Below are 23,234 nucleotides of genomic sequence, written 5' to 3'. Positions count from 1 at the left end.
TCTGCAGTCTTCTTCCCTGAGGGACAAGCTTCCACAGTCGGAGGGCTTGTAGGAGCACTGACCCGAGTCAGCAGGGAAAGAGGACATGCATCTGAAGAAGTGGGGGTTTTTTTACCCATGAAAGCTTATGCCCAAATAAATGTTAGTCTTTAAGGTGCCACCAGACTCCTCGTTGCTTTTGTGGATACAGACTAACATAGCTACCACTCTGATACAGGGAAAGAGGGAGGCTGTGATTCTGTGATTAAAAGCTTATTATGATAGTTACAGTCTACAAAATTACAATCAACCAGAAAATTAGATTCAGTGAAGAGGACCCAAAATGAGATTGAAGTTGTAAGAGACATTAGTCTCACTGTGGAAGTTACATTAAGTCATGCATAAGTATGTTTATGTGAACGCAAACACAGATACCTTTCTGCACTCAGAACACAAAACTCACTAATGGAAATACCATCCTTCATTGCTATAGTTCCATCCACCTCTCTGAAGCACATATGGAGCACACACTAGCTGTCCCTTACCCTTTCACTAGCAGGGCAGGTAACGTGGATGCATTTTTATTCTTCCAGTCAGAGTGCAGATTCAGCCACTTTTGATGGTGTAGTTGCTCATTTTCTCGTACAATTTTTGTTGCAGACGGCCCCCTGAAATGAATAAAAACAGTCCATGGATCTTCAAATATCTTTGACTCTCACTTTCCTGACATTACAGTTATGGGAGGGAAAGATGCTTTAGTACCTCCCCTTTATGCCAAAGTCAGGCAACTGAATGATACTCCAGATCTGCAGATGGTTGCGGGACAGGTTTTGGCCAAAGTCAGACCTACGCACATTTTATTATTATTCATGAAAAATGTTCTAACAAGTGGGAGTGGGAAATGGAAATGGCAAAAGTTCTCTGGTGGCAGAAAACATAAGCATTATTTCACATCTGCTTTATTCATTACCATTACATTTTAGTTATAATGCTCATAATCACATTCAAGCTTTTTCTTCCCATAAATTTCCCTTCCAAGCAATTTTCAGTTACCCACTATGTGTCTGTTTAGCTCATATTGCTTCCGCAAGATATAATCAGGAATGATGATCACAGTATGGATTGATTTTATTCATACTGATCAACAGAACCACTCAGACAGAGGAAAATTTCAGAACATATAAAAATAGAGTCTCTTAAATGAAAGTAACCGATAATCAGATTTGGCAGATTGATAAGATCAATTCACACCCCCCCCTTTTTTTTCCCCTGGTAAGTAAGACTTCCATCTCTCTCTTTGAAGCTCTTCATTGTAAGGTTACTTATACAAAGAATTGAGCCCTCAAGCACTTACTTGGTTCTAGATTCAGCAACTGCTTGGTCAAAAAATTATACATTTTTCTCCTGAATTAATTTGCACAAGATGCCATTTAAAAAAATGAAAAGATTTTTTTAAAATCATTTATGCATCAGACAAGCAGTTCAATTTAAGGAAACATCAGATCATTCTGCCCCAGAATACAAATAAATAAAAAAATTTGCAAATTCTCAAACATAACAGCAGGAAGATTCTTCATGGATTTGGATTTCAAAATATATGGTGAATATGTGCATTAACATGAAAACTGGGTAAAAGTAGTGATCATTTGTTAAATTTCATTTCATTTCAGGAGATTTTGCACTCTTGAAATATTGCTTTTCTGCAAAACATTTGGCAAAATTGGCTATTTTTATCTTAAAACCCTGCAAAAACATCTGAATATTTGCTCTTGTGCTGGGAATTTGAAATGTGTTCCATATGTAGCTCTGCAGCATCAGTTCATTAACAAAATACCAGATCCTTAAGTCCAGCCAAACTGTACCAGGTACAGCTCAGGTACACTAAAGTTCGCCTTTATGCTCCCCTGATCTATATATCGGAGTGGTTCCCAAGCATAAGAAAGAGCAGATACTCTAGACTCTAGAGTCATTTACCCTACCTGTGATCATCTCCAGGAGGCTGAAAAAGCAGGCAGGAACTGACAAGGCATAGGGAAGCCTCCGTCATGTTCCGTTACCCCTGATCGCATGCCTCCTTCTCCAGTAGCAGAAAGGCAAGGCTACGTTCAGGCCTAGGTAACATCAAAGCACAGTGGGACTATGCAGCTCCATAACGATCTATATGACAGATACTCCAGGGCTAAAAGTTTTGCCCCTCCCAAAAAGGGGGACAGAGAGCTGAAATTAAGAGTGTATATATTTGAAAGAAAAGAAAAGAAAAGAATCTTAGGGGGACACACACACACAAAGAAAATTGAATAATAATATGGAAGACACAGGAAAAGGAAAAATGTGTATGGGGGCTAGCTCCAGACATTACAAACTTTTAGATTTAGATTGACAAACTTTAAACTGATAAATAGATGTTACATCATCTGGCAAAAGCAAGTTTTTGTTTGCTTGAGTATTTAAAGAAGTCAAATAAATTTTGGAAGATTCATATGAGGTACCTAAAGCAGCTTTCTGTCTGGAGCTAAAGCAATGCAATGGACTACCACGGAAAATCTTTCAAAGCTGGTGAAACTAGAGGCGAAAACCCACCCAACTGTGATTTTACTAAGGTGGTGGCAAGGGTCCAGGGAAAATAAGTGGGAAGGAAAAATAAAACCCTGTTATTACTATCGTTATTTAAGTGTTGACAATGTCCTTAGGAATGATGGTCCCGCTTCAGCAAAGTGCTCAAGCATGTGCTTAACTTTTAGCATGTATTTAAGTCCCATTGACTTAAGTGTCACTACGTACTGATTAGTTAGACATTGGAAAAGGGGAAAAAAACCGAGCACAGTGGAAGTTATGGCTAAAGAAAAATAGTTCTGTACATATTATTAAGGGCCTGATTGTGCCTTCCGCATGCACCCAAAACTCCCAGTAAAGTCAGTGGAAGATCTGGGTACATAAGAAATGTAGGATCTGCACTAAGAAGCACATGCTGACTGTGAAGATGAATGATGAACAATGTATTGTATTTCAAAAAAGTTCTGACCTTGTCTGAGCAATGGCTGTAAAAAGAAAACATGACGGATTCTCAGATTCTGCCAAGATGCTTTTAACCTTTCAATGAAACATTCAACTCTCAGACTTATATTTGTTCCCTCATCAAGATTTTTTTTTAAATGACAATCTAAAGCAATGATGACTCACTAAAGACACAGAAAAATCTGGTTTTCCTCAGCAGGAAAAACCTGCAGGAATGACTTTTTCAAGATTCTAAAAAGCTGTAACACATGAAGAGTTTTTAAAAAGTGTAAAAAAACCCAATACTGTTTTCCTTTAAACTGAAGTTAGACAAAAGTCATGGGTAGGTTTGGAAAAATACAGATATTCAGGGCTACTGCACAATTAATGAACCATAAACAAACTGATTCATAGTTTAATTGTATTTTTAACCATCTTACAGTTTCTAATGCTAGATTCCCCCCCTCCCCCAGGAAATCTGTTACTATTTGGGCCTTTCCTGGAAAACTAATTTGTTTTTCAGATCCATCCATTTGATCTACTACAGAAGTGTCCGTCATGTCCAAGACCACCCTTCTACTCAGAAGATTATACAGTCCCTAAGCTTGACAGCTAAGGAATCCTTTATGGGAGAAGAGAATGATAACACTTAGTATAATTTAAAATAAATCACTTATCTAATGTTAAAAAAAATAAAATTCCTTCTAGTACTTTTTAAATTAGACGTGTGGGAAATTATGTTAAATTATATATTATATACACACACACATGTAGTAGTAGAGAGTTTGGGGTTTTCTAATTCATATTGACCATCAGAAGCTTGTTAACCTGTAAAAATGTAAAGATAAAACTGAACTTCAATTACAGCATTTAACAGTCTGAGTCCAAGTTTTCAAGTCTGCTAAACAAAACAAATAGCTAGGAGAAACCTGGGAGTCTACATCTGTCCAGCAGACAACTGAAAATAGGTTGGAATGGTTGCACTAAATGATATTTTCAGATTTATACCTCTTCAGCCCAGCCATTATTTGTTATTATGTTAACAACTCTGCCTGTGTGTCCTCTGAATAAGTTGCTGGTTTTGATATGTTTGAATTGCTATATGAAGGAAAGGGCATAGCTCATAAATGGCTCCAGACACCTCATGGTTTTCCTGTAAAGAATGATCTATTAACCATAAAAATTAACAATATGGTACATCATGTTCTATGTCAGCAGTGAGTAAGTCTGCATCAACTAAAATCTGACAATAACCCAAATTCTGGATTCCAGCCAATGGAAGGAAGAATAAGAAAAAAAAATCAGGAAAAATGTCAAAGGGCCTAGAGATTGCACCTGCATCTTCCTCATAGGGCAGCACATGGCATTAGGCTATTTTAAAATCTGAGTTATATTACTTTTACAGTTGTTTAAAACAGGTAGCATCCATTGGTTAGCTTACTATACAAGTTGTTAATGATCAACTAAGCATGGTTTTTTGGCAATGGTTGTCAATGTTACCATATGGAAATACTCTCAGCAGGGCTGGCAGAATTAGAGACTCTGAGGTCCTATCCTTGGATTCTGTCCATTTCTCCTCTGGACATATTAAACTATTATCACTCCATGATCTACTAGCCAGCAGTAGTTGCTAATGAGCTCTTTTAAAACAGTTCTCACCTCATCAAATGAAGGCTCTTCTGCAGCAAAGAGCTTCTCCCTCCTGTGTCTGCTTATGGTAAACAGACACAGCTGTCTCCTTCTATTAATTTCCAGTATTTTCTCATTTCCCCTTCCATCTCCTCCAACAATGTTCACAAAAACATTTTGTCTAACATTTTTGATCTGTCTTCTTTGTATAAAGAATCTGCCATGAGCAACTTCTCCATTACTTCATAATTTTGTAGAATGGTGTTTTATCCATTGTGTGGCTTTCACCAAATATGTAATTTATAAAATACATAATTCAGAAATATGTATTTTAAAAAATGAACACCATCATACTGGTTGATGGATGCAAGCTTATATTACCCCAGCGGGTCTCAAACTGTGGGTCGGGACCCCATTTTAATGGAGTCATCAGGGCTGGTGTTAGACTTGCTGGGGCCCAGGGCTGGAGCCCGAGCCCCCCACCCTGGGCGGTGGGCCTAGGGCTGGGGCTTCGGCTTCAGCCCTAGACAGTGGGGCTGGGGCTTCGGCTTCAGCCACGGGCAGTGGGGCTGAAGCCCTTTGGCTTTGGCTCCCTCACCCCCAAGAGCAATGGGGCTTGGCCGAGTTCAGGCTTCGGTCCCCCGTCCTGGGGTCATGTAGTAATTTTTGTTGTCAAAAGGGGGTCTTGGTGCAATGAAGTTTGAGAACTCCTGTATTACCCCCAAAATTGTGTGATCTTAATAAGGTAAAACAGACTGTAGCTAGCCTGTGCTTTGTATTTATAAAAAGAAGTCATTCCAGATTATATTCTATAATAATATATCCATTCACCACCATTTAAAGGACACCATCAATTTGAATGCTCTGAAAGTGACTAAGTATTAAATCTAGTTCCTGAGCTCCCCCTCCACCCCTAACATTCCACAAAGCACTTCAGCATGTGCATAATTTTACTTATGAAATCAGTGGGAGTACTCACAAGTGTGCTTTGTGTGATCAGGGCCCTTTTAAATAGTAAGCCCTGATTGTTATTTCTCTCTTTTTCTTTTTGAGTTTTTAAAATATGTTTTTATCTGGGTTTTTCTCCTTGCTGATGTTTATAAGGACTTTTCAGATAGAAAGAAATAGATTATATAAGGAAAGCAGCAAAACTGACTACATACATACACACAAAGATTAAGATCCTCAGTACCCTTTCTGTCCTTTTTCACCCTTTAGGGCCATAAATGGGCCCTAATAACCCCAATTCCAGCTGGAGTAAAATTCCCAGTGTAGGCAATGCAGAAGTCAGCTGCGAGGCTAATTTCCGAGGAGCTTCTGGCAAACCTAGGCATAGTGGACAGGGCCAGGGACACAGTTTGGAGCAGGAGTAGCAAGGCACGACTGAGGTGGGGCCTGTGGTGGAGTTTCTGGGCAGCTCTGCAGCCCAGAGGCAGCCATAATACTTAGAGAGGCCCCTGTATCATGATCAATGGAAATGGAGTCAGAGTGCCCATGTTCCCTGCAGGGGCTGTTATTGACATGACAACAAGGGAACAGGGAATGAGTGGAGTTAGGCTGGAAGCAACTCAGCCACATGGCCAAAGCAGTGCACAAGGTTTAATAACGTTCCACTTCTTCAACTTAACCTGCTCGATTCAGCTTCACTCTTTGCTAACAAGAGAGCCCTCAAACTTGTGAGGGTGCAAAGATGGCCACTTAAGCCACTCCCACCTCCTGGCTGCAAGATCCACAGTGCACTTCTTACAGATGCAGCACAGAATTTCACCCATGGAATACAACCTGGACAAAGGAAGAAAATGGTTTCTTCCCTAACTTCTTTCAGGGTTAGTAATCTAATAAATTGGAAGTACCAAAACCACAGTATAACTTGTGACTGAAATTGCAAAACTTATTTTAAAAATTTGAAAATCTGTAAAAGAATAATAAGCATATGCAGTCATAAATAGGCTTGAAGTAATGCATATTAGGTAGCATGTGAATACTCTACCATGTATCTATGTGTGTGTCTGTAAATAGATGTAGTGATACTATAACAATTCATGCTTTTAATTCCAGAAGTTGTAACTTTTTTCAGAAATTGTTTCCTTTCTAGTTAGTATTCAACTTGTTTTGCTAGTCTGATGCCTCAGGATACATATACTTGTGAAGAAGGAGGATGGTTCAATAGGTACAGTGCTAGGTTGGCCTCTGGGAGACTTAGGTTCAATTCTACCTCTGCTGCCAGGGCTGGCTCCAGGCACCAGTTTGCCAAGCAGATACTTGGGGCGGCCACTCCTGAGAGGGGTGGCATGTCCAGCTATTCGGCGGCAATTTGGTGGACGGTCCCTCACTCCTGCTCGGGGCGAAGGACCTCCGGCCGAATTGCCGCCGCAGATCGCGATCGCGGCTTTTTCTTTTTTTTTTTTTGCACCACCTGGGGCGGCAAAAACCCTGGAGCCGGCCCTGTCTGCAGACTCCACGTGTGACCAAGGACAAGACACTTGGGCCCAGTTCTTGGGCTTATTATTCTTTTACAGATTTTCAAATTTTTAAAATAAGTTTTGCAATTTCAGTCACACGTTATACTGTGGTTTTGGTACTTCCAATTTATTAGAATTATTTTTTTCTCTGTTTAATAAAACAAATGTATGTTGATGAACTCTCTATGATCTTCACTCTAATATATTCCCAAGGATTTCATAAAATACACATGGACATTGTGCGTTGAGTGTATTAGAGAAAGATAAAACATATTTTACATTCTGTTGAGTGAGTTTTGAACACTAGGTTGAATTAATGAGTTGAAATACTGCAGTCTTCACATAGCATTTGATTTAATAGCTGTCCTGTTTATTCTTAGAGCAAATAATGTATGTTGGATTCAGATGTTCAAACTTCTTTTAATAGTAGATTATGTATCCCTTTTGATTTCCTTGATGTTTCTGAGGACTTGTCTACATGGTGGGATAATGCGCACTACAAGGTGTGATTTCTAAAGAGCACTGATGTGTGGTGCATTAATTGGTCTATGTAGACTCTGCTGGTGCATACTAAATGTTTCAAAATGTGCTAGGGAACATGTAGCAGTGCACATTATCCCACTGTGTAGACATGTCCTGAGCAGAAGAGATGCTGTCTCAACTCTTCGTTTTTCTAACTCAGACCTGGTTAGAAGACAATAATCAATGGTCAGCATAGTAGTTCAGATGAGAAATAAATTAGTTTGTTAGCCCACCAGCTAGATAGAGCACATATTATTCTTTTGTATTCCAAAGCAGGTTACTATAGTTTACCATAATGACATCTGCTATCTCGTCCTAGCATAGGAGGAGAAAGGGAGACTATTCCATGCAGTTTTCACAGAGTTGCTAAACAGAAATATTTGCTAGAAACTTGCTTTTGGCAGACTTCAACTTTGAATAGACCATGATTGTTTTATCACTGCCTGATCAGCAGATGTGGGTTTCCAAACACATGAGAATAACTTGACCAGCCCAATGTCAAGTGAAAACTATAACCATCTAGGCCTACTATTCTTACCATTCAGTAGAGAATGCCCATCTTTAGAAATGTACCAGCTGACCCTCATGCAGTGAGAAGGTTTCCAGTCCGCATGGAAGCATATGAACAATTGTTCACTTCATGTTTAACATTTTTTTCACATTAGGAAAAACATATGAACTTCAAAGAAAAAAAATACATTCCATCATTTGACCAGTGGACATTTTGCCAGACTACTTATCAAAGCTTTTGAGACAATGTTTTCATCTGTCTCGTAAGTGCAACATGTACAGTTTTCCATATCATATCATTATGTTGTGCTGTAACAAATTATGGAAAAAATACCATCAGCATGGAATTAATATTGACTGGCAGTCAGACAAATAGCCTGCGTTTAGTACAATAGGCAGAAACTGGGTTACCATACTTTTTATGTTGCTCCAGCTACCAGAGGTCAAGTTTATTATACCTACATTTTCAAACTGACTTATGTTTTAGAATCTGTCATTTAGAAATGTTATTCATGTGTATTTGGAACCATTTGCTAAATTCATCTAACAGAACCACATTTCATTGTCATTAAATTCTATTCATTTGTTTGCGGCTAATTTAATTCTCAATAATTAAAACAAACAAACAAACAAACAGATTCACAAGCAGTTAGAAAGACATTCCTTCTATGTTCTAAAGATTACAGAGCACTGGGACTTGTCATCTGGAAATTCACTACTAAATACAACTATGATTTCTATCTTGAACAACTGTACAGAGAAGAAAAGTACCATGTACTACTTTCCTCATAATTTCAGGCATAAGGTAACATAGGCTCACCTGAAGTATTATTAAACAAATTCTATATCTATATAACAAATGCTTTCTGTATAATGGCCTCATACAGGTGGCATTTATTTGTTTATCTCTTTAAATTTATTCATGGTGGCAGGGAATGTAAATCACAAAATATTCCCTTTTTTAAAATCACTTTATGCTCTGGATTATTATGCATGTCCATGCACACGAAAAAGGTTTTGCTCAAGATGTTATTACCCTTAGAGCAGAATGTGACTATTGCATGGGAAAAACATTTTTCATCAATACTTTCTAGCCTTATATAATATATATTCTAACTTAATATATAATCCATCCGTCTGGAAATAAACAACCTACTGAAAACATGCCAAATGTTATCAGTCTACTATTACAGGCTTTCTTGTTAGAGGCCATTTTATATCTAATAAATGATACAGGATGTCAATGGCAAACAAGTGAGGTATATGACTTGAAGTCTGATTTCAAAGTAATATGAAATCCTGAAAATATTACATCATCTAGTACCTCTCCCTGCCAATGCAGAAAACGTTCACATAAGTGATGTATTTACTGCCAACTGGCTTAAGGTCTAAAGAAGAATTAAATATGTTATAGTCGTTCAAATTCCTTCTTTCCACAACTGGTTCTGGTAAATGTATTGTGTTTCTCATTTTTCTCGAAGACCTCCTTCAAAGATGATTTATGCCATTATTGTGTTGGCTGCATCACTGTGTAATGAAAATAAGCAGAGAAAATGAAGCTTCAGATGACTGACAGAATTTTGCCTCAAGAGTAGGAAAAAAGAACCTGTCTCATGATTCTTTAGAAAACTGAAGCCATTAACATTTATTGTTACAGACAGGCACAAGCCACAAACATAGGTTCTGGATCTGAATTTCTCAACGTCTCTTACATGGTTACTCATCACGGCCAAAAAAGCTTTATTATGCATTCTACCCTTTTATAAAATAACTTTGAGAGGGCTGAAATTTTTGTCTCATATAGTCACTTAGAAGTGACAGAGTTAAATAATTACTTCTATAGGGAAACCCCACAGAATGGGGACAGAAATTAGAAATTTCCACTCACATTATTTCAGTGTCATTTTCCCAATTGGGAAGAGGAGGTGTTCTTTGCCCTTCTTTGGAGAAGGGAAGTATGACTTTGCAAACTTACAAACATCCTGAGATCCATTGGGAAAATTCTGATTCAGGACCAGTCGGGCTAAACATTTTTAATGCCTGTATTAGATAATTGTATATTAATCCTATACCAAGCTGTACTTCCTCTTTATCCAACTTCTTATTCTATCTGTGATTTATGATTCCATTAGAAAGGAGACTGGCACACTCTATTATGTCCAGAGCATTCTTTCTGCAATCTTTAGAGCTACAGAATTTCTGTTAACTCATTGGGGCTTGAGGAATGCATTTTTAACCATTGAAAAGTAGTTTCTCAAAAGTTTGATACAGTTTAGAAATAAATGGAGCCCTATGTAAGCGGTCTGATTGCACACATTAAGCTGTAACTTAGGTTAACAATTCTGGCCACATGTGGTGCTCCATCAGTGAAAGAGCTGTCACTGACAAAAAAGCAAGTATAGGTTTGGCACCACGACTGGTATTATTTGTGTCCCAGCTGACAGGTACATATCACTCTTAAGGGTGCTAATTCTCTCTTTTTGTGATGGTTAGTTTTGATTGGACAATTAGGTCACATTCTTTCTGTTCCCATCAGATGCAAACACTCTTGTCTCAGAGTGCAAAATTTGCCTTTCATTAAAATTTTCTAATATTTTCTTCAAAATCATTATTTTGTGTATATATCTGACAGTAAACTCATTCACTATCATGTTTGCAAAAAGTGAACACAAAAGGAGCATAAACACAGCCAAAGTAGAGTTGATGTTTTCATTTGGGAAAATATTCGCAAAACACAAGCTTTAATCTAGGCTAGTGTAATTTTAAAATGATCTTTGTGATTCAAATATTAATACACAATTTAGTATTATGAAAATATTGCATGATAACTGCTAATCCACCTAATACAATTGGGAAATATTCTTTTATTTCATTCACAGATAGTTTATTAATTTGAAAAAGTAGCTACTTTAAGAAATGGAACAAAGATGGCTTTTCACAAAGTAGACATATTACTTATGAGCTTTACTATACTTAAGATTATTTTTAAAGACTTTCTGATTTATGTACATCTGCTCTGAACTTTCCCACATTTATCTTTTAGTGCCTGGTCTCCTCTTGCCACTCCCACACCTTCTTTCATAGATTCATAGATTCTAGGACTGGAAGGGACCTCGAGAGGTCATTGAGTCCAGTCCCCTGCCCGCATGGCAGGACCAAATACTGTCTAGACCATCCCTGATAGACATTTATCTAACCTACTCTTAAATATCTCCAGAGACGGAGATTCCACAACCTCCCTAGGCAATTTGTTCCAGTGTTTAACCACCCTGACAGTTAGGAACTTTTTCCTAATGTCCAACCTAGACCTCCCTTGCTGCAGTTTAAACCCATTGTTTCTGGTTCTATCCTTAGAGGCTAAGGTGAACAAGTTCTCTCCCTCCTCCTTATGACACCCTTTTAGATACCTTTGTTTTATCATTTCAAGTTTAGTCATATCACAACTTGTGTTTTATATTTTCTTATAGCTGGAAATCCTGATCTTGCAAAGACTTTATGCACTGTGAATAGTCCCTTTGACTTCAATGTGACTACTCACTCTGCAATAAGTTAAGCATGTGTATAAATCTTTAAGGGATTTGAACCACAGAATGAAAATGTTGATGTTTATGAGACAATACACAATAAGCATATACTGACATAAAAACAAAGACTAACCGAATGATTAAAGAGTAGCATGTATACAGCAACAACCTAATTCCAATGCATATGAAGACCCTCAACTGCTTTTTCAAGAGAGTAAAAATACAGAGGGTAGGCCTGAATCTCCACTGCTTTGCACTTTGTTTAATCACTTAGCTGTGTGTAAACTGAGAGTACCAGTGTGGTTTGGTGTGTGCAGTGTAGTTGTAGCCATGTCAGTCCCAATTGATAAACTTTTTAATGGACCAACTTCTATTGGTGATAGAGTCAAGCTTTCAAGCCACACAGACCTCTTCTTCAGGTCTGGGAAAGGAACTTCCAGCATCACAGCAAAATGCAAGGTGTAACAGAGGTTTGGTCTACACTGGAGGGGGGGAAGGAATCGATCTAAGTTATGCAACTTCAGCTATGTGAATAACGTAGCTGAAGTCGACGTACTTAAATCTACTTACCACGGTGTCTTCACTGAGGTAAGTCGACGGCTGACGCTCTCCCGTCGACTCTGCCTGTGCCTCTCGCCCTGGTGGAGTACCAGAGTCGACGGGAGAGCACTCAGTGGTCAATTTATCGCGTCTAGACTAGACGTGATAAATCGACCTCCGCTGGATCAATAGTTGCCTGTCGATCCAGCGGGTAATATAGACAAGCCCAGATTGTTTAACATAGATAGTTAGCACATACTGTAAGGGATCATTCAAGGTAGAGTGCCCCATTAATATTTGTAAGCGTGTAGGTGGGTGTGACTCTCCCTCGCTGTCAGTCTTTGAGGGAGACCACGCCCCTTTGCTGACACACTCCTGAAACCAGTCTAAGTAAAGGGGGAAGTTAGCGGTCTCCGGCTCCAACCCTTAGGCAGGGTAGCTGCGAGTGGTTCGGAGGAGGGGGGGGGCAGGCCCTCAGCCAAGGCAGGGCACCAAACAAACAATTTAGAATGCCGGCAGGGGTTAGGAACCCAGCAAGAAATCTAGGGGGCTGGCAGAGGTGACCACCACCCCAGTCTGTCGTCCTGGCTCTGGTGGGCGACAGACAAACTCAGGCCTCTTGGCCTAAGGAGGGGGAATACTGCCATGCTGAGGGGAGTGGAGTGGCAGGGGTAGGGAGACACAGGCCCTCCTGACTCCACTGCATCCCAGGCTAGAGCCATAACAGTGGCAGAGTGGTCTGCCACTGGGTCAGCAGGGAATGTTGGAATGCTGCCTCTCTTCCCCAGCTCTGTCTCCCCTGCTGTGGGAGGTGGGGGGCTGGCATCTCCACTTGCTCCCTACACATTGCACCTCACTTTTATTTTTTTTTCCAAAAGTGGGCATCTGTCCCGTTTGCTCTTGCCAACTGATCAAGGCAGCAAGAGCAAACGGGACAAATGCCCACTTTTGGGAAAAAAAAAAAAAAAAAAGAGTCAGGAGAGAAGGGACAGGGCTTAAAAAAGGGACTGTCCCAGTCAACATGGGACGTATGGTCACCCTAGCCTAGTGGATAGGCAGTCCAGATCAGCAGTCAAGAATTTATACAAAGGTTCGAAAGCCAGGAGATCCAATCCGAGGGGAAGAAACTTGGAGAAGTTAAGTATGAAGCTGACTGCGAAGAGTTACAAAAGGACCTCACTAAACTGGATGACTGGGCAACAAAATGGCAGATGAAATTCAATGTTGATAAGAGCAAAGTAATGCACATTGGAAAAGTAATCCCAACTAAACTTACAAAATGATGGGGTCTAAATTAGCTGTTACCACTCAAGAAAGATCTTGGAATCATCATGCATAGTTCTCTGAAAACATCTACCCAGTGTAAAGTAGTAGTCAAAAAAAAAAAAAAAACTATGCAATTATGAAATAGCAGACAAGGAGTTATTTGCCATCCAGGCTACGTTTGAGAATTGGCGACACTACTTTGAGGGGGCCAAACATCCCATCCTAGTTTTAACTCACCATAAGAATCTAAAATATCTATGATCTGCCAAAGCTCTGAATCAGCATCAGTTGTGTTGGACCCTATTCTTTTCAAGATTTGATTTCATAATGATGTATCATCCAGGCAACATGAATGGCTAGGCTGATGGCCTCTGATGAAAAGGGGAATACTATACACTAACCCCAAAGAACTGCCACCTTACACATTAAATCCACACCATTTAATTTGTGGGTCTGTAGCCTCGGACTTCCTTACCATGCTTTGAGCAGCTCTCCCAAATGATCCTTTTTTAAACTCATAACCTCAACCAAGGAGAATCTCCCTAGTACCACCGCATGCCACTATTCCTGGGTCAATAACCTCCTCTATGTCAATGGCTCCCTCTACGACCCCAAAGGTTTCCCAAGATGGGAAGTGCTGTGCATACATCATGATACTCCTTAGGCAGGTGACTTTGGGCAATCCAAGACTCTGAGTTGTAGCCCACTTGTTCTGGTGGCCACAAATGCAGGATGACATTTGGTCCTACAACATCTGTGCTTGCACAAAACTCCTCTAGAGCAGGACTTTCGGCCTCCTGATGCCAACGTGGGATCCTTTCCTGGCCCTGGTCACATATTACCCCTGATTTTTATAATGGAATTACCCGAATCTGAAGGCCTAACATCATACTAACTGTCATGGACCAACACACCCAAAAGGCCAATTTTGTACCATGCACATGTGGAAACTACTGAATACCTTCTAGTTACACATATCTTCTGCCGCCATGGCCTCCCAAAACATCTTGCCACAGACTGTGGCTTCCAGGTCATATCCAGGTTCTGGAAGGTTGGGTTTCCCTCCAAGATGTCCAGATCATGCATCCACCACACATCATCCTCAGATGGATGGCCAAACAGAAAAGGTCACCCAGATGCTTAAATAATAGATTGACAAGTACGTAGGAGTGATGACTGTGTATTAGATATATAAGTAAAGCATGTCTGGAATGCAAAGCCTAGAGGCTGAGGACTGTAAGATTTTAGTTTAGCCATACTAGGTCATAGACTTAAGAATGCTGGACATGAGTGGGTAACCTAGGAATAGCCATATGCTAGGAAGGTTAGAAGATGACTGTAAAAGATGGGCCAATAGGTGATGTTATGGAAAAATAGACCGCAATGTACTGTCAAAGACCACAAGACGCCTGATTGTAACATCATGGAATGTCCTGTTCTGACTGCAGGTTACCATGGACACATGTTGTGTGTAGATGCTAATGAGAATAAGGGGAACTAAGATAACAACCTATGAAAAACGGGGCACCCAAATATTCCTGGAGTGTGGAAGTACAGATAAGGAAAAGAGTGTTGAAACCTTCATGCATATGCACAGGGTGTTAAGTATGGTCAGAACAACAGTATAAAAGAGATTCCCTGGTTGGGTAAAAGTGGGAAGACCCCAAGGGAAGACCCACAGGAAACCCCAGCAGGAACCACCTATACCCCCGGTTCAAGTTCAAGACCATGAGACATATCTCGTCTATGACAGCCTGGATTTCCAAATGCATAGAGGGCCCGTGTATTATCTGATCGATTGGGAGGGTTATTGGCCCGAAGAATGCTTTTGGGAGCCAGCTCATCATGTGCACACCCCTGTAAAAGTATGGACCTTCCACAGGAATCATTCAGAGAAGTCTGACCCCATGGATTACCCTAGGAGATGGGGTGGCATCAGGCACCACAGGTCTTGATCCTAGGCCTGGGCAGCTGCCAAGCAGGAGCCTTACTCTGTATACCATCATGTTGCAAGAGCTGATGAGGGAACTGCTGCTAATACCCCCTTCCCCCACCAGAAGCTACACCTGCTGATTCAGTGGGGTCAGATGACTAACAGCAGATGGCTGATTGGACACTACTGATCATAAAGCTTCCTCTTCCTGTCCCATCTCTTGTCTGAGCAACTAGTTGCTAGGCTTGTTGCTGCCCAGACTGCTGAGACCAAGTCCCCACCTCCTTGCCTTGTTCCCTTTACCCATATTTGTCCCTATTCCTGTTACCACACCTTGTTCCCCATTGCTGATTCAAGCTGTGACCCTTGGCATGACTTCTGATTCTGACTCCCGCTTTGACCTCTGGTGTGACCATGACCCTGACCCTACTCCTGACTCTCACCAGTAGGTCAGACAGCTCACATTATGGGCCCTAACACCTTTCATATTCAAAATGCAGTTTTCTGTTAGTCCCCTAGACAGACCCTGACTAGATTATAGGCGCTCCTCACATCCAGCTTGGTGACTAACCAGGCCATTCTTAATTGGTCAATGAGCTCTGGGATCGGGGTAGTGTAACATTTTTGTATGGTAATTTTATTTAGGGCACAGTAGTCCACACACAGCCTTAAGGATCCACCCGTCTTTTTTATGAAAATGACAGGGGCTCTGACTGGCGAGGTGGACCGTCAGATAAAACCCCTTTTAAAATTCTCATGCATACATTCTAAAAACAGAACTCCAGTGAACAAACTGAAATTACCATAGTTTTTCCCTTTCGTTTCATAAAGCTAACTGTTTGTTTTTTAGTCGCTGGGAACAAATATGGTATCAAATTTCTAAGCCATAATTAGTTTCAAAAATAATTATAAATTCAATTTACTTTCCAATACCTGGCTGAAAGGTTATCTTTTTAACTACCTCCTTTAATTACAGTTGTGTAGTATTTGTAAAGTGTCAGAATTTTAATGAGAGTTTGCTTGCCAAGAGTTCATAGAATTCCACTACCCTTTTCCTTTACTACCCCTTTTTGTACTAAGTTTAATTTTGCACAGGTCACACCAACAATAGTCACTATAGGCTCAACTAACTCTGCTGCCCCCATCACCCTCGGAAATTCATCAATGCTACAAACTACTGACCTTACCCTAAACCCATTTGATTGCAGGCCAGTTGGCTTAACTTTTCTTGCCACTCATCAGCACAAACATGGTAGTCAGTAGCTGACCTGTGAATAGTCAGGAATGCCAAAGAGCTTGCGTTTTTAGATAGGGTCACTGCAAAGAAAAAGAAAAAGAAAAGTAACTTAAGTATTTCTTCAGCAAGTTGGTATGCTATTTGCTACATTGTAAATATAAGAATACTTTCAAAAGTGTCCTCGAGTAATGCAAGATCCAGTTATTTTTTATCTCCTCTATACTTTATGAAGATTTAATTAAGAACATAAGAATGACCATACTGGGTTAGACCAAAAGTCCATCCAGCCCAGTATCCTGTCTACTGACAGTGGCCAATGCCAGGTGCCCCAGAGGGAGTGAACCTAACAGGTAAGGATAAAGTGATCTCTCTCCTGCCATCGATCTCCACCCTCTGACAAACAGAGGCTACGGACATCATTCCTTTCCCATCCTGGCTAATAGCCATTAACGGACTTAACCTCTTTTAAACCCTGTTATAGTCCTAGCCTTCACAACCTCCCCAGGCAAGGAGTTCCACAGGCTGACTGTGCGCTGTGTGAAGAAGAAGTTCCTTTTATTTGTTTTAAACCTGCTGCCCGTTAATTTCATTTGGTGGCCCTAGTTCTTATATTATGGGAACAAGTAAATAACTTTTCCTTATTCACTTTCTCCACACCACTCAAGATTTTATATACCTCTATCATATCCCCCCTTAGTCTCCTCTTTTCCAGGCTGAAAAGTCCTAGCCTCTTTAGTGTCTCCTCATCTGGGACCCATTCCAAACCCCTAATCATTTTAGTTGCCCTTCTTTGAATCTTTTCTAATGCCAGTATATCTTTTTTGAGATGAGGAGACCACATCTGTATGCAGTATTCAAGACGTGGGCATACCATGGATTTATATTAGGGCAATAAGATATTCTCCGTCTTATTCTCTATCCCTTTTTTAATGATTCCTAACATCCTGTTTGCTTTTTTGACTGCCGCTGCACACAATTCAAGAAGGAGGCAGCAGTGGCCATCAGAATGTAGGTAGTCCTAGACAAGACAATACGTAAGATAACAAACAAGAGAGACATCCTGAAGTTTAGCTCTAACCAAACCACTTTAATTCATCATTTGTTTATATGGGGCTAGAATGAGAACCTCTCTCATGTTGAGTAGTACATGTTGAGTCCACAAGTAGTCCAACTGAAATCTATGAGACCATTTGTGGGATAAGGTGCTGCTCAATATAAGAACAGTATCAGAATCTGGCCCTTGATAAATTTATATTGCTCCTATTATGACTATATCAGGTGTGTTTATAGAAATGAAAAACAATCAATAGCTATTGCCTACAAAAAAAGACCATCCTCTGCTATTATCATCATCTCTTTCCCCAACCTGTTTATTGGTTTAATGTCTGCCTTTGTTTTGATCCTGCACAAGAAAGTTTCCAAATGGCCAAAAATGCATTGAGGTAAACTTAGATCCCCCTATATTGTTACAGTTTGTCACAGGAACTCTTGACAGAAGGTTTTTTGTGTGCATTTCCCCCCAAATACATATTGTTTTTATTTAAACTTTGTACTTCTCACTTATTCTTGGATTTCATTCATCCTAACTTAGTTATTAAGCATTTTTCATTCATACAACACTGCTTTTACCTCTCTATAAGAAAATTATATATTAATCTTTGATTCCTCCTTCTTGGTACTTCAAACTCATGTTTATATTTTGTCTCCACTGTCTAAGTAATTTTGATAGATGTGTGCCCAATGTATTTTCTCAGCATTATGAATAAAGAATATTTGTTTCTCTAAATAACAGGATATCTTTCTCTTTTACACTAAAAATGTCATAAAACACCCGATTTCTTTGTGGTACTGTATTACCTTCATACAGAGAAATAGATTAGCTTCAGTAGCACCACATATACAGTGCAGCCAATTGCTGTCTGGTGGAGTTAGGGTATATAGGCGAGGACACCACAACACACACACACACACACACCCTGCTTCCTTCAAATATTGCTATTGCTTATGTGGGACCTACATAATTCTTACTCAAACAGTCATGCTTTGAGAACTCTTATTTTAATAACACATAAAAGCATGAGGCCTTTTTATGGGTGCTGGTACTGCAGGTGGGTAATAGTCGGGTTTCTCTGCTGACTGTCCTCTTTCTTACTTCCAGTCCATTCAAAATGGAGCTGCCAGGCTTATTTTCCTCTCAGCACCACTGAAGTCAATGGGAATTCTGACACTGAATTCAATGAGTACAGGATCAGGGCCCTAGTCATTCTGCCCAGGTCACTTCTATACTTCAGTTTCTTCATTGCCTCTCTGCCTTCTTTTACAGCAGTCTCAAGACTCTATTCCTCACTTCAGAAGCTCTCCACATTTCCATTCAGTCAACATCACTTCTCTCATCTTATCCCCTCCTGCACCTTGCAGTATCCATACACTTGCCATCTAACCCTTCCTCTTTCTCCTTTGCCCACTGTACAGTTTGTACTGACTTTCATGCTTTCCTGGAACAGGCTCCTAGTCCAAGTTCTTCCCAGTCCCACTTTGGAAAAATGTTATAAAAACTCAACTATTTCATTACATGTACAATCCACAACATCACTTCCAGCCAGTGGCACAGATAAGACTTACCACAGTTCCATTCATCTGAGTTGTCCATGCAGTCTAGCTGCCCATCGCACCACAGCTCACTTGGCACACAATCATGACTGGCACATTCAAGCTCATCCACCTTGCAAAATGCTGCCGAGACAAACACAAATATTAAGATGATGATTTTAAAAATGACTATCATAAAAATGCACACTAAGATCTGATTGGGTAAAGGCATAGGGACAAGTTCAGAGCAGGTTTACAGAGCAGGGGGATAGAGTCAGCAGGCAGAAAAACTATTGGGGGTGAGGAGGACGACTCAGCTGGAGGGGATCGGTGGGAGGCCAGCAAAACCTCAGAGGTGGGAAATGGTGTCTGGAAATGGCATGGCCAGGGTACATGATTCAGTGCATCCTAGCTACCGGGTTTCAACTTTGGTCCTATCATTATAGCATTGGAGTCCCTCACAAACTTTAGATGGAAACTTTTTGTTTCTCACTTTTTGCTGGATTGCATTAATCCTAACACAGATAGTTATTCTGTGTTGATTAGACATTCATCCTTTACCCTGAGATACCTAAAATTCGCAAGTATTGTCATCGTCATTTCAGAGGTGGGAAACTGAAGCATGGAGTGGCTTGCTCAAGGTCACTGCAGCAGGGTGGTCACCCCGCTCCAGCCCTGAAGGGGTTAAAGCAGCCATGAAGAGGACTGTGGCTAGAAAAAACTGGGCTGATTAGAGAAGCAGCCACAGCTGGGACCATGCCCTAATCAGGCCACGGCTGGCCCTATAAGAGGACTGAGGGCCAGAGGCTGTAAAGACACTCTCTCTCTCTAGCTTCCTTGAGAGAGAAGGACCTGGCTGCCTGGGAAGCTGAGAAGGGTACCTAGGGTGGCGCAGTACTGGGGAAGGGCAGAGGGAGCTGGGGAGCTCCAGCCTAGCAAAGCCACAGGCTGCAGGCCGAGTTAAGGGACCACTAACGGGTACTGGGGCTGCAGGGGGGCAGTCCAGATATAGGCAGAGGCAGCTGGTCCAACCCCCCTGGCCAATGATGAGTGGTTTGCAGACTGCAGTCTGCCCCAGTGAACGGGGGCTAGATGGGGACTGGCAGTAGCCACTGAGGCAAGGTGGGGATAGAGGGTTGGGGGTTCCCCTGGGTAGGGAGACCCAGATTGTGGGTTACTGCTGGGGTCAGAACCCTGAGGTAAAAGGCACCGAGGTCTGGGAGGGACACAGGGGCCAGCGGCAGGTAAGACACCGGCCTGCAGAGGGTGCTCTGGCCTGGAAGAGCTAATTTCCAGGATGACCAGCAGGAGGCGCCACACCGATGCATTGTTGCTCCACTACAGTCACATAGATAGTTTGTGGCAGAGCCAGGACCTGAACTCAGGTCTCCTGAATTCCAGTCCAGTATCCACAAGATCATCCAATGTCAGTTTGTGCTCACGTACAGTCCCCATAGGATTTTATAGCTACCCCAGCCATCACAAAATCCCCAGGAAGGGCAGTCATGCAACATTACCAGCCCCACTTTATCAGGCTTTTCCCCTGGGGCCCCAGCGCAGGCTGACACAAGGAAGTATAATTAGCACCGTCATGCAGTAGCTTTAGTGACTCCAGATCTTAGTTCTCATTAATTTTTGTATATGTCTTATTAGTTTATAAAGTGTATTACTGTACAAATCAGGCATTTATTTACAACTTATTCGACATTGGTGAGGCCTCATCTGGAATACTGTGTCCAATTTTGGGCCCCGCACTACAAGAAGGATGTGGAAAAATTGGAAAGAGTCCAGCGGAGGGCAACAAAAATGATTAGGGGTCTGGAGCACATGACTTATGAGGAGAGGCTGAGAGAACTGGGATTGTTTAGTCTCCAGAAGAGAAGAATGAGGGGGGATTTGATAGCAGCCTTCAACTACCTGAAGGGGGGTTCCAAAGAGGATGGAGCTCGGCTGTTCTCAGTGGTGGCAGATGACAGAACAAGGAGCAATGGTCTCAAGTTGCAGTGGGGGAGGTCCAGGTTGGATATCAGGAAAAACTATTTCACTAGGAGGGTGGTGAAACACTGGAATGCGTTACCTAGGGAGGTGGTGGAGTCTCCTTCCTTGGAGGTTTTTAAGGCCCGGCTTGACAAAGCCCTGGCTGGGATGATTTAGCTGGGAATTGGTCCTGCTTTGAGCAGGGGGTTGGACTAGATGACCTCTTGAGGTCCCTTCCAACTCTGATATTCTATGATTCTATGATTCTATGAACACTAAGATCCATCTTAACATACATAAAACAATCCACTATGAAAACCATAAAACTATATAAACTGATACTGTCTGCTGTGACATTAACAACCATGTGTCTTCAGGCCAGGAACAAAGTATGTAAACCCAGAAAAACAAGAACACACACACACACGCACACGCATGTACAAAATCAAGAAAAAACTAAACCAAACAACCACGCATCATGCCCTGAAGCTCTCTAACTCTGGCTCTGAAAGGCCTCCAAGGGGAACACATTCCAGAGTTAGAGAGCCCTCAGCTGAGAAGCTCTATTGCCATTCCTGAATAATTCATCCCCAGGACTGACAGCAAGAGTAGAGAGGAAGGATAGTGCAATGGTTAGGGTGCTAGCCTGGGACTCAGGAGACCCAGATTCAGTTTCTTGAGGTCACAGACTTCCTATGTGACCTTTGGCAAGCCACTTAGTCTCTCTGTTCCTCAGTTCCTGTCTGTAAAATGCAAATAGTACCTCCCTATTTCACAGGGGCATTGTGAGTAAAAGTACATTAAAGATTGTGAGACATTATTCTACAGTTACGGGAACCATATAAATAGCATAAGTACAGTACCCCAGCTGATCTGAAAAGCTGTAGTTTATTATGTAAAGGGAGTTGCTCTCAGTTATTCACATCTCAAAACATTCAGAGCTTTAGAGACCATCTTGACTTGTGTAATCTGTGCATTAGCTTATGGGTTACGCTGAGTCCAAAACTAGCTAATATGCGTTAAGATAAAATATAAGGGAGAAATGCAAGAAGCCAACAGGCCTAATCCTTTAAAATAGTAACTTAAGCAGTTAGCATAAGGATATGAACTTTGGCATAAGTAAATTGTTTAGCTTACTGTACGTTAGCAGTAACGCTAGGTCATAAAATGGCATAAGATATAATTTTGCAATAAATAATTTTGTTGAAATTTTGCAGAATGCTGATGGGTAACTGCAAAAAGTCAATTGATGCCAGTTTGGAGTATTTTGTGATAGGCACATTAGCAGATGCTTACCCACAGAATTATTATAGTAACCAATTGACATATGTGCTAATGAGTTTGATATAATTAATATACTAATCCATAGATTAGAACAAGGAAACCCCAACATTATTAGGGTAAAACAGTTAGTTATGGGCAAAGGAGACTCTCATTCATTCTTATGAATATTCATGACAGTCATCAAACCCTACAATAGGCCTGACCATGAGGTAGGCTGACAAAACCTCGATCCTAGCAATCATTATTAAGGCTGTGAGTCTGTCATGGAGGTAACGGAAATCACGGATTCCATGACTTTCCGTGACCGCCATGATTTCTGCAGCAGCTGCACCCATGGCACCCCTGCACCTACACCCCCCCACCCCAGAGCACCCACGGCCCCCTGCCCAAGTTTTAGTCAGGGTGGGTATTTTTAGTAAAAGTCATGGACAGGTCACAGGCCCATGAATTTTTGTTTACGGCTCGGGACCTGTCCATGACTTTTACTAAAAATATCTATGACTAAAACATAGCCTTAATCATTATGCAAGCCAGAGAGAAGACAGCTTGTGGTCCATAGGTGTCCTGTCTCATTACTTCTAGGTCTCCAGAAGAATAGTTGTGAGTATATGCATGAGATGATACTGGATGTCAAATTATTATCGTATTATTCATACTGTCATCTGGACAGGAACATTTGTGTGTTAACTAACTTTAGTAATACAAATCTTAAAAGAGCAAAAGATCTTTTCCAGCCATACATGTCAGGGTTCCCAACTGAACAATAATCCTAATAATACTGGATCAGA

At 41.0% G+C, this 23,234-nt stretch overlaps 1 protein-coding gene across 10 annotated transcripts in view; it reads right to left on the bottom strand.

Annotated features, from left to right (window-relative positions):
- The window catches only part of CORIN (corin, serine peptidase), a 261,755-nt gene that overhangs the window by 22,402 nt on the left and 216,119 nt on the right, over positions 1 to 23,234 (bottom strand). For 8 of the 10 annotated variants that reach the window (XM_034771341.1, XM_034771332.1, XM_034771335.1 and 5 more), the window contains 3 exons: positions 19,219 to 19,332; positions 16,547 to 16,676; positions 525 to 647 (listed from right to left, as the gene is read on the bottom strand). In XM_034771341.1, coding sequence (XP_034627232.1) covers positions 525 to 647; positions 16,547 to 16,676; positions 19,219 to 19,332 — 367 coding nt within the window. The remainder of the gene's footprint in view (positions 1 to 524; positions 648 to 16,546; positions 16,677 to 19,218; positions 19,333 to 23,234) is intronic. The other 2 variants (XM_034771334.1, XM_034771339.1) reach the window with 1 other exon arrangement.

Source organism: Trachemys scripta, chromosome 5 (genome assembly GCF_013100865.1).
Source record: "Trachemys scripta elegans isolate TJP31775 chromosome 5, CAS_Tse_1.0, whole genome shotgun sequence".
Taxonomy (NCBI): domain Eukaryota; kingdom Metazoa; phylum Chordata; order Testudines; family Emydidae; genus Trachemys; species Trachemys scripta.
This window is presented reverse-complemented; position numbering and strand designations above follow the sequence as displayed.